The sequence below is a fragment of the Harpegnathos saltator genome, unplaced genomic scaffold (genome assembly GCF_003227715.2).
Source record: "Harpegnathos saltator strain DR-91 unplaced genomic scaffold, Hsal_v8.6 scaffold59, whole genome shotgun sequence".
NCBI classification, from domain to species: Eukaryota; Metazoa; Arthropoda; class Insecta; order Hymenoptera; family Formicidae; genus Harpegnathos; species Harpegnathos saltator.
Genome location: NW_020230415.1, coordinates 1,387,470 through 1,400,522, shown reverse-complemented (window position 1 = coordinate 1,400,522; position 13,053 = coordinate 1,387,470). Strand labels below are relative to the sequence as shown.

The window sequence follows — 13,053 nt, the reverse complement described above, 5'->3', positions numbered from 1 at the left end:
CTAGTCAGTAAGGGGTTTTTAGGGTCGTTGATTACGAATCTAAAGATAAAATTATAAAATTCAAGATGGTGGACCCAATATGGTGGACCGAAATTGTAAAAAGATAGCTGATTCAAACCAATTTTGGTATCTGAGGTTTTTGGGGCCTCTAATTACGAATCTGAAGTTGGAAGTCAAAATATAATTCGTTTGTCGCACTTTGTTATTATTATTATTATTATTTTAATGTGTTTTACTTGTAAGATTTTTAAGAAGGTTTATTGTAAACTTTCAAGGATATTAATTATATAAAATTTCTAGACTTAACGTTAATAAGATTAATATTTTGAATATTAATAGATTTTTTGCTATTTAGGTCCAGAATTTAAATAAATAATATGAATGAATATGAATAAATATATAAATAAATAGAATATAAATGAAAATGAATAAATATAAAGGATAAGAGATCAAAATTTCTACATCCATATCTTATCAAGATATATCAGAATACCATTACATACAAGGGTAGTCCCAGAAGTACTCGACCTAACAAAGAAAACAAAAAATTTGAGAAAAAATATCTTTATTTCTCTACATAGTCTCCTTTTAGCTTAATACACTTTTCCCAGCGATGTTCAACAGCTTCGTTACCCTGTTTATAGTGGGAATCGTCGAGCTCCTCAGAATAGCCATCAACCGCAGACTCCACCTCTTCATTGTTGGCAAATCTTTTACCACCGAGCCATTTTTTCATAATCCGAAGGAGCTAAATCTGGTGAATAGGGTACGTGAGGAAGTAATTCGAACTTTAACTCATTGATTTTGGCCATCGCGATAACGGATGTGTGAACTGGTGCATTGTCTTGATGAAACGAAACTTTCTTTCTCGCCAAATGCGACCGTTTTTTCTTGATTTCATCACTCAAACGCTGCAATAAGTTCACATAATATTCGCCGTCGATTGTTTTTCCTTTCTGAAGATAATCAATGAAAATTATCCCATGCGCATCCCAAAAAACTGACGCCATGACCTTGCCTGCAGATGAAACTGTCTTCGCCTTCTTTGGAGCCGATTCTTCCCTTTCAGTCCATTGTTTTAACTGTTCCTTCGTCTCAGGTGTGAAGTGATGGACCCATGTTTCATCCATGGTTATGAATCGATGCAAAAACTCGGCTTTATTGCTGTGAAACTTCGCCAAATACTTGATTGAAACATCCTCACGACACTGTTTTTGTTATATTGTGAGTAATCGCGGCACCCATCTTACGCACAGCTTTCTCATGTCCAAATTTTCAATCAATGTGCGATGTACAGCATTTTTTGAAATGCCTACCATATCTACTAACTTGTGTACTTTCAGTCGACAGTCATCCAATAGCATTTCGTGGATTTTCTTCACCATTTCTGGCATGGTCACCTCATTTGGTCGCTGCGATGTTCGTCTTGGCAGCTCGTACGGCCTCGTTTAAACTCTGCTACCCAATATTTTACTATTGTAAACGAAGGAGCAGAATCCCCTAGAGTAGAATCTAGCTCCGCTTTCATATTAGTTAGACTGAGGTCTTTCAAATGAAAGTATTGTATCACATAACGATGACCAATTTTTACCATATTTACAAATTCACTGAGAGCGTTTATTATTGATGGCTGCCAAACAAATACTAAAACGTAGCGTCGTCAAATACTAAACTTCAAACTTAAGTTTTATAAGGTTGGTACTTTCTATCATAGTCATTGGTTGCATTCAGCAGACTCAACAGTTGGACAACATTACTAGATTTTCCACTGAATCTCGCTCTTAATTGGTAAATATTTCTGGATCTATGAAGAATCTAAAAGAATGCTCCAATCACAGATAATAATCACTAAGCTCTCACTGATCACTTTGTTCTACTGAACGCGGCCATTCTTTTCAAACAATAACCGCCATCTATACGTCAGGTCGGGTACTTCTGGGACTATCCTCGTTTTCTGCTCGGATACTAACGGATAATAATCTTTTGGAAGACCAACTTCCTAATCTGAAAAAACTGACGCGACAGGTTAATTTTGAATACCGATTCATTGTTAAATTCAGTAAATGTAATTGCCTGAGGCAATATTCTTTTTCACTGGTACAATTTCGATCTGTCATATTGCGTAATATTCCGTCATTTTGAATTTTGTAATTTTATCTCCAGATTTGTAATTAGAGACCTCAGAAACCTCCAGATACCAAAGTTGGTTTGAATCAGCCATTATTTTATAATTTCGGTCCGCCATATTGGGTCCGCCATCTTGAATTTTGTAATTTTATCTCCAGATTCGTAATCAGCGACCGTAGAAACCACTTACTGACTAGTTCAATGGAAGACAAGTTTGACGGAAATCACATGTAATATCTACAAAGGCTTGAAATAGTGCTTTCATGTTCAGGGATCAAGAAGTGATTTCCACCCTTAAAATGCGTTGTCAGCCGATATAAAAAAACACGTGTTGAATATTTTTCAATGTTCTACGTGCATGCTAAATTTCATTGGAAGCGGTGAGTGACAGTTGGGTAGTGTCACTTGTTAGTATAAAAAGTCTTTACGTTAAAATTTTTAAACATTTTTTCGACGAGTATCACTATCGTCGTGATTATAAAGAACAATATTAGCATTACTTTACGGTTGCCGTTAATAGTATTAATTTTGCTTCCAACATTTATTAATTTCTTATATTTGTTATATATTTCTCCTTAAAATATGTAGATACTCATATTTACATAAAGCAACTCTTAGAGAAATTTATTCGTGGCTATAATGAATTGACTAATAAATGGTAATAAATAATATTATTACTTATTATTTATACGAATTTTATTATTACTTATACGAATAATAAAATTACTTATATGAGTAATAAAATTATTTATTATCATTAGCCAATTTATTACAGTCAGTGATAAATTTCTGTAAGTAAATATGTTGCAGAATATCACAAATGACAAAAAATTTTCAGCGACCTGTATTTATGTATTAAGTTTATGTATTTATATTATGTTTTAAATTACTTTTATATCTGCATTCAAAAGATGTAAATAAATGTTCGTCGTTTGCGTAGCGATATAGCGATTAAGCGCTCACGCACGTTACCGATCTTGCTTATGGTATCACTTCCATTTATAAAATTGCAGTCCGTATAATTTAAATATAAAACATGATATATGGATCGATTCAGAATAAAAAATGCTAACTTTTTCTCCTATATAATGAATTTGATAAGTTATTAATAATTAATTAAGCCTGATATGGTTAATTATTAAAGTCTGATTTTGTTGATTATTAAAAGTATTTTTTTTATTTTAAACAAGCCTATTTTATTTTTTATAAGAAACCGTACAATTTTTCTTTAAAAAGTTTTTTTACGTATCTGCAATAGTTATCGAAGTAGCATAAAGGGGATGAAACTTTGAGAGGTAGTTTCGTTCCTTAAACCTGTTCGATTGCCGATAAAAAACGGGTCTTTTATTTCTGGCTATTCTATAAATATGCCAAATTTTGTCGAAATCAGAGACACATATTTCGCGGATGTTCTTTGTAAATAAAAGGATAATATAAGATAGATAGGTAATCTTGTTGCTTTAGGAACACGTACATGATATCTACAATTAACAGATCTAAAGTGCGATATATCAAACATTGCAAGTGCACAAGGAACGTGAAAAAAGAAAAGGAAAACCTTAATATCTTTTGTATCCACTTGGAAGAATCGTTGCATCATAGAATAACTCGTCGATTTTTATTTTGAGCATCAGAAATATAAGCAATTTTTAGCATCATAATTTTCATTAAAAACGCGCGTAAATCTCTATAAAATGATCAAATCTAGGAAAGAAAAACAAAATGTAAGTTCTACTCGACGTGTTTCATCATACCATATAGGCAATTATATATTAAATTATATAGATTAAATATTGCGTTATACGCGTGTTGCGTAAACGATTATCGATTATCATGCTTTCTAATAGTTTCTAATAGTTTCTCAATATACGAGAAACGTAGAAAATAACGTAATTATTGCACCTTATTTTCTATCTAATAGATCATGATGTCTTTACAGATGTAGCCGTGCATATGACAGAATTGGATAATTATAGTTTGTTCAGTGCGTACACACAGACACAGCGCGAGATATTACGTAAAGTGTGCTGTAGAATCGTTGTCAGACCTGATATTATATAATAGCCATTACTCCGCTTATGTCAATATGAAGTTGTTATCAATTGTTCTCATGATTTTGGCGAACTGCGACCAAATCGTCAATACATACCGGATCCTCGGCATAGTTCCGTTTCATGCACCGAGTCATTGGGTCATGATACAACCTTTAATGAAAGGTTTGGCGCAACGTGGCCATCAGGTAGACGTTGTCTCGCATTTCCCGCAGAGGAAGCCGATACCAAACTACACAGACATTAGTTTGGTCGGCTCTGTCCCCGAAGTTCGGAACAACATGTCCGCGCCTGAAGTTTTGTCGTTCAACGGTTTTTCCATGAAACATGTGACTCAAACAGCCGGGAGCAAAGTTTGCGAGTTACTAGGCCACCCAGTATTGCAAAATCTGATCAAGAATCCACCGCAGGATCCTCCCTACGACCTTGTTATTATACAGGTATGCTCAATATACTCTTACAAGGGTTGCCTTTTATATTTCGAGAATAGAGAACAAAAAAAGGAAATTAATCATCGTACATAGGTTTATTGTTTTTCAAAATATTCTCCATGAAGATCAATACACTTTTCCATATGCTTGAACCAATTTTCGAAGCACTTTTTCCACTCCGATTGAGGTACCTCCAAAACATGCATTTTGAACGCATCAACCGCTTCTTCAGGCGTCGAAAAACGTTGACCTCGTAATTTACTTTTGGTTTGCGGGAATAAAAAGAAGTCATTGGGTGCCAAATCAGGGCTGTATGGCGGATGACCCATCAATTCGCCTTTTTCAGTTCTCAAAAAGTCTCTTGTTTGAGCCGCTGTGTGAGAGCTCGCATTGACCTGGTGGAGAATGATGCGTCTTCGGCGGTTGGTTTCCTTTATTTTTCCGAAGACTTCTGACAAACAAATGGTTATGTACCATTCAGAATTGACCGTCCGACATTGCACTAATGGTACAGTTGCCACATGTCCGGTTTTTCCGAAAAAACAGGCGACTATTTGCTTCGAAGTGTTTCGTGCGCGAACAACTTTTGTTGGATTTGGCTCATCTTGATAGACCCATACAGTCGACTGCTGTTTACTTTCGGGCTCATACGCATAGATCCATGATTCGTCACCTGTTACGATATCATAGACGTGTTTTGAAGCAATCGTATTTCTTGAGCATTTCTTTCGACCAATCGATACGAACCTTTTTTTGAGCTATTGTTAAATTATGTGGGATCCAACGCGAACAAATTTTTTTGACAACCAAATGTTCATGCAATATTGAATGTATGCTGGTCCCACTAATGCCCAAGGATGCCTCAATCTCACGATAAGTCACATGACGATCTTGCAATATCAGTTCACGCACAGCATCAATGTTTTCTGGAACAATAACCGATTTTGGACGACTTTCACGAAATTCATCACTAAGCGAACTACAGCCACGATTGAATTCCGTATACCATCGATATACAGGGTGCACGATTTATCTGAAGACATTGAAATATCTCGAGAACTATGCATTGGATAAAAAAAAGTTGTTAATGAAAGTTGTTAGTCTCGAAGGGGGACATCCAATGATACCAAACTCGACCTCCCACCCCACCCCCTGGGGGTGGGGGTTGGAGGCAACTTTGAAATCTTAAATGGAAACCCCCATTTTTTATTGCAGATACGGATTCTACGCCACAAAATACGTAAATTTTGTCCGAAATTTTTTGTTTATTCGTGATAGATGGCGCTGTAATCGCAAAAAATTATATTTTCCACAATTCTCCAGAAATGATTATTGGATTGAGAATTAAAAAATACCTGTTCAATATTTTTAAAGAACATAATAAAAGTTATTCCCCCCCCCATCCTCTCGGGGTAGGGTGGGTGATAACGTTCAAATCTGCATGACGGTTGCCCAGCGCATAACTCAATAGCAGCACGGGAAGTATTAGACCGTGATTACAATGGTCGGTGGATTGGCAGAGGTGGCCCGATTAATTGGCCTGTTAGGTCGCCTGATTTGACATCGCCGGATTTCTTTCTGTGGGGTTACCTAACAGATAAGGTTTATCAACAAGTGCCAACAACTCGTGAAAACATGGTAGAACGCATAAGAAACGCTTGCGCTGAAACTCCCGCAGATATCCTGTGTACAGTCATTTGAAAAAAGGATCAATAAGTGTATTGAAGTTGAAGGTAAAAATTTCGAACACTTACTCTAATTAATTGAACAGTGAGAGGCAAGGGGACTCACATTAAAAAAGCACCCCGATCTGTGAGAGGCAAGGGGACTCACATTAAAAAAGCACCCGAAAGGAACATAAAACTACTACGTCCTCGTCGTTGTTCCTGTGCAACGCTAAAAGTAGTTTCTCGGAAAAATTCAACGCTATCTATCACGAATGAAAAAAATTGTTGTTTCAATAAAAATTTCACGTACAATCTAATTCTGCAATGAAAAATGTGGGTCCCCATTTGAGATTTGAACGTTATCACCCACCCTACCCCGAGAGGATGGGGAGGGGGGAATAACTTTTATTATGTTCTTTAAAAATATTGAACAGGTATTTTTTATTTCTCAATCCAATGATCATTTCTGGAGAATTGAGGAAAATATAATTTTTTGCGATTACAGCGCCATCTATCACGAATAAAAAAAAAGTTTCGGACAAAGTTTACGTATTTTGTGGCGTAGAATCCGTATCTGCAATAAAAAATGGGGGTTTCCATTTAAGATTTCAAAGTTGCCCCCAACCGCCACCCCCAGGGAGTGGGGTGGGAGGTCGAGTTTGGTATCATTGGATGTCCCCCTTCGAGACTAACAACTTTCATTAACCACTTTTTTTTATCCAATGCATAGTTCTCGAGATATTTCAATGTCTTCAGATAAATCGTGCACCCTGTATAGTGGTTTTTGATGGTGCTTCATCGCCAAAAGTCGAATTAAGTTCATCGATGCACTGTTGAGATAATCCACGTCGAAGTGTAAAAAACGAAGTTGTAAAAAATAATCGCACGGAAATGTTCACAACTTAATTCCATTTCTTGGCCGACATCAATTTTTCATATCACTGTAAACAACACAAATGGCGCATGGACATCAAAACGTTCTGAGTAAATATACTGACAAAAAGTCGAACTTTACGTTAGGGACGTCGGTTATCAGATGGCAGCACCTGGATCATCCATTCCCGAAATATAAAAGGCAACCCTCGTATTCGTACATATAAGAAACCACGTACATTTAGTAATTCCGTTAATTACGTATATTTAGTTTTAATAAGGCTTACACATGTATTGAGTCAAAATTTACTAGCTTTTCTAATCGTACGCATTATACAGGATGTACGAAAAGTATCGAAACCCCTTAATATCTCGGAAAATATGCATTTTAGAAAAAAATGTTTCATATAAAATTAGTAGGGTTTTATAAGATGCATTACATGACAATATTATTATGACTTCGGATAGCGTTGTGAAGGTCACGTGAAGGTCATCTTAAATTTCTTAAATGAGCCCCCTATTTTTCAATATACAGGGTGTCCCATTTAACTTGACAAATCGTAATATCTGGAAAACTACATGTCGGATCAAAAAAGTGGTTAATGAAATTTGTTCGTCTCGAAGGGGGATATCCAATGATATCAAACTCGACCTCCCACCCTACTTCCGGGGGGTGGGGGTGGGGGGTATTTTGAAATCTTAAATGGGAACCCCCATTTTTTATTGCAGATTCGGATTCTACGCTACAAAATACGTAAGTTTCGTCCGAAACTTTTTTTTATTCGTGATAGATGGCGCTGTAATCGCAAAAAATTATATTTTCTGCAATTCTCCAAAAATGATCATTGGATTGAAAAATAAAAAAATACCTTCTTCTTTTTTTGTTCACGCAGGGGAAATCCATCATGGATACCCCTGCCCCCTTGGGGAGGGGCGGGGGTTATGTCGGACTCTTACCGACTAAAACCCCTGTGGGATGTCTACCTGTCGAACCGTGAGGAGGGGAGTTAGGGGAACTGCTCCCGCATTCCCTCCCCAAATAAAAAAAAAAAAATACCTGTTCAATATTTTTAAAAATATATTTAAAAAACATAATAACAGTTATTCCCCTTCATCCCCTCGGGGTAGGGTGGGTGGTAACGTTCAAATCTCAAATGAGAACCCACATTTTTCATTGCAGAATTAGATTTTACGTGAAGTTTTAATGGAAACAATTTTTTTCATTCGTGATAGATAGCGTTGAATTTTTCCGAGAAACTACTTTTAGCATTACCCAGGAACAACGACGAGGACGTAGTAGCTTTCTGTTCCCTTCGGAGTGCTTGTTTTAGGTGAGTCCCCTCGCCTCTCACCATCGGGCTGATTTTGCATAATTTGTTAGTGGAATCTCTCCATCGTCCGCGCCCATAGAACTTAAGAGACGATCATTATTAGACACTTACCTTTCTAATCAGAAGAGGTGCTTAATCAATTTTTGAAGAGTGTTCCATGCCACTATCATTCTCTTCATCATTGTTTCCATAAAAACTTCACGTTAAATCTAATTCTGTAATGAAAAATGTGGGTTCTCATTTGAGATTTGAACGTTACCACCCACCCTACCCCGAAGGGATGGGGGGGAATAACTGTTATTATGTTTTTTAAAAATATTTTTAAAAATATTGAACAGGTATTTTTTTATTTTTCAATCCAATAATCATTTCTGCAGAATTGCAGAAAATCTAATTTTTTGCGATTACAGCGCCATCTATCACGAATAAAAAAAAAGTTTCGAACGAAACTTATGTATTTTGTGACGTGGAATCTAAATCTGCAATAAAAAATGGGGGTTCCCATTTAAGATTTCAAAGTTGTCCCCCACCTCCACCCCCCGGGAGTGGGGTAGGAGGTCGAGTTTGATATCATTGGATGTCCCCTTTCGAGACGAACAAATTTCATTACCCACTTTTTTTGATCCAACATGTAGTTTTCCAGATATTACGATTTGTCAGGTTAAATGGAATACACCCTGTATATTCTTGTAGCTTATCTCGAGGGCTTTCCAAAACACTATAGTTAAATTTTTCGTTAGATATTTTTTCGAGTTACAAAACTTAAAAGTTGCAGTTTCGCTGGCATTAGCATTACTCAAGATGTACCGCGTGAAGATTACATGGTCGAATTTATATCTCTTTCGTGTGCGTGTGTGTATACGTATGTGTGCGTGTGTGCGTGTGTGTGAGGTGCACCGTCGATTTTAATACAGAAATACGATAAATTCGACGTGTCATTAAATAATTATAACGTTTCGTTATAAGATCTACGACAACCGCTCCATCTTTGCATCATTAACAGCGCTATGCGTTCGTGCTCTATAAGTTTCGGCATGTTTATTTTACAAAAGCGGTAGCGAACCAAATGAGTAGCGGTATCTCTCGATATAACAGTAATCTGAGCGGCAAAAACCTATGCATTAACAGTTTGACAATGTGCTAGTCTAATGTTAAAATAGGAAATAGGGTTTTTGCATACAAAAATGAAAATAGCAAAATCGACGGTGCATCTCACGCACACACGCACACACAAAAGAGATATAAATCCGACCGTACAAGCTCCATAGTAGTTAAATAAGGGGGATTCTAACTCACTTTTTAAAATGAATTTTCAAAATCTTGATCTTTTTAATGAAATATTTTCAAACCTGACCTTTTTAATGAAATATTTCCAAACCTGACTTTATTAATGAAATATTTTAATTAATACCCCTCCCTCTTTATTGATACCCCCCTTTATTGATACCCCTCTTTATTGATACCCTCCTTCCTCCCCAGAATTTTTTGATTCTATGAGCAAGATGGCGGCTGTGACGTCATACATATGTCCAAAGAAAATGTGCCGACTGTTGCTAGACTCGAACCTGGGCCCCGCGGTTGTTATCAAACGTTCGAGAACCTTCTAGACCACTGTCGCCTACTGCTAGTAGACGTTACGTTTACGGGTAAAATGGCGGTCGTGACATCACGCACATGTCCAGAAAAAAACGTGCCGGAATGCCGGGACGATGACTTGTAAAAATTGGCCTGCAGGAATCTTTGTATGTCAACACGTTGCCTCATTAACGCATTCCAAGTTTTGATTGGCAATAGCAGTTGTTTGCTACGATTATCATCAATGACTATGTCTATGACTGACTCAGCTCCTACGCTGATTCCGATATTCAGATATTTATAAGCAGTTGCAGTCAAAGCATATCGGCGTCCTAAGATATGCATAGCAGGAGGTCGTGGAACGCTGAAAAAATATAGAAAATTTATATGTCTGAATCTCGGAAAAATTACTACGGATAAACTAAAAGAAACAGCGTTATGACGCTCACCTCTCGCACATTTTCTTGCACGGTGGAGCCTCGTCCTCATGTTGAGCAGGCATGTAATAATTTGCTTGTTTAGCGTTCCCTTCAGCACCGGCACATATCAATATCAATTATAGTTTTCTTGCAATCCTTTATTGATTCTTCGAAATCACTTTGACAAACCTCATCAAAAGGAATTGCTTCAGGATATACACTTTCTTCATTAAAGCTTAAAGTATCAATGCTTTCGACAAATATCTGTGCATCTATAGCATCCTTAATTAAATTCTCCAAATTAGCTGCGAAACATTTTTCCTCGTCTGTAATAACTGAATCCACATCATATTCAGGAGAATTAAAACTTCTTTGTAATAAAAGAACAATGTTTCTTGGATTCATCGACATTATCTTTACAGGTACTTTAAATCCATAAATCGTAAGAAACAAGAACAACCATAGCTGTTAAAAAGCAAAAGTTCAACTTTTGACAAGAGCAGTTTATCGTTTAGCTTATTTTTCAAGTTGCAAATAAACAACAACCACAGCGACAATAACCAACAGCTGTAGTTGTCCATATCAAAATCTGATCAGATTCTTGCAAGGATACATCGTAACTTTCCCTATTTATAGCTTCCTCATGAGATTCTGACGTGGAAAACCTAGTCTTCTACCCAATACGGGTTTCTCACAAAATTCTGCACGGATCCTGATAGGGAAGGCTCTGTATCTATATACCTGAGCGAATAAAGCGAGCGAAGCGATTAAAGCGAGCAGAGCGAGAAGTACGAACGGAATTAATAAAGCGGATGGCCGAGTATCGATTTCAAAATTCAAAATTCATATTGCAAAATCCAAAATTCAAATTTCAAAATTCAGGCCACACCTTCCCACGTATTCACTTTGTTAATTTTGTACGCATCTATAAGATTTCGCACGCAAGCTGCACATGTGTATTGTGCAAGGAATAGTCGTTGGGTTTCCCAATGCAACAGTTCATCATTAATTATGCAAGATCTTCGAGAGACGAGTGTGGTATAGTGGATAAGGTGCCTGCGTATCGTACAAGCGTAGCGTACAATACCAGATTCGAATCCTACCCTACGGAAAGTTTTTTTATTTATTTTTAAATTTAAATGCAAGCGTTAAAAAATTTACAATTTGTGTATAGGAAAAAATGTTAATTTGTATGGAGGTTGCGTTATAAATAACTGTATATAGACGAAAAAAAATCAATTATAATAATTAAATAGAATTTAATTTTTAACTAAAAAAAAAGGGAATAATTTCTCACCACCTCCACGTTGGTTATTCCAGGACTCGACAAAGAGTGAGAAAATTTTTATTCTGCATTCTTGGTTTATTAAAAATCAAGTCGGTCATATTGGATCCGCCATGGAGAATTATCAAAAACTGACTTCGGAATTCATTCCAAAAACCTCTAGATATCAAGTTTCATGAAAATTCAACAATTGTTTAGAAATTCATCTACCATACTGGATCCGCCATTTTGAATTTTTGAAAACAGTCTTTAGATTCGTATTCAGGGTCCCCGAAAACCCTTAGTTACCTGATTTCGCAACATTCGTAAAAATAAACTTGCCTCCAAAATCGATAACGGTGATTTCTACCCTTCAAACGGCTTTCGGGCCGATATAACAATATACATGTCCAATAGTTTTCCATGTACTACTTGTATGCCAAGTTTCAGGAAAATCGCCGTATGGCACTTCTCTAGTGTTACTTGTCAGTGGTTTTAGAGCAGTCGCCCGGCAAGCGAAAGACCCCGGGTTCGATTCCCGGTCTAGCGACTACCGCGCTCTCGATATTTTTCTCTCCTCGGAACGAAAATAAGATGCAGGTCCCAAACGCACGGCGTCCCGTCGCCACCTAGTACGCCCTTCTTCTTTCATGACGACATCTCTTCCCCAAGAAAAAAACAAATCGATTTGCATGTTCTTGCAGCATTTTTTCCTTGTTGGAATTCGTAAAGAATACAGTGCCGGATATGCACCTTACCTGTTGCCATTTTTGACTGTATTGAACTGAATGTTTTTTTGAGATTATAAGCCTACTGCCATGCTAAATTTAATGTTTAATAGCTATATGTTGACACTAACAATAAGACTAAAGACAACGTCTGTTTTGCATGGTCTGTGGTCGCGGTATTACATCCAGCTGAAACAAATGGAGATCGGAAATCTTCGTACCCACTTTACACCAAAATATTCAATCTTCAGGATATTGAATTTCAGGATATTGAATGACGATTAAACAAATTACCAAGTTTGAACAACTAAACAACATATCCATCAACGTATATACCATTCAAGATAAAAAGAAGCAGGAAGAAGCATGTACGATCGTTCCGATACGTCTCGCCAGAAAGAAGGAAAAGCATGTAAATTTGTTATATGTGCAAGATTCACTAAAGTACAACGTAGGACATTTCGTGTGGATCAAGAATTTGTCACGTCTTGTGGACAGCAATGTAAGAAAAAATGCAAGAAATATATATGCGATCGGTAAGGAGATATTCTCCATGAATACAATATAACAAATATGATATAAAAGAA

At 36.7% G+C, this 13,053-nt stretch overlaps 1 protein-coding gene across 1 annotated transcript in view; it reads left to right on the top strand.

The window, feature by feature from the left end:
• The first annotated feature begins 4,072 nt into the window (after positions 1-4,072).
• The window catches only part of LOC105189428 (UDP-glucuronosyltransferase), a 62,307-nt gene continuing 53,326 nt past the window's right edge, over positions 4,073-13,053 (top strand). Inside the window, exon 1 of the mRNA XM_025304133.1 lies at positions 4,073-4,618. Within this exon, the coding sequence (XP_025159918.1) occupies positions 4,214-4,618 (405 nt within the window). The 5' untranslated portion in view covers positions 4,073-4,213. The remainder of the gene's footprint in view (positions 4,619-13,053) is intronic.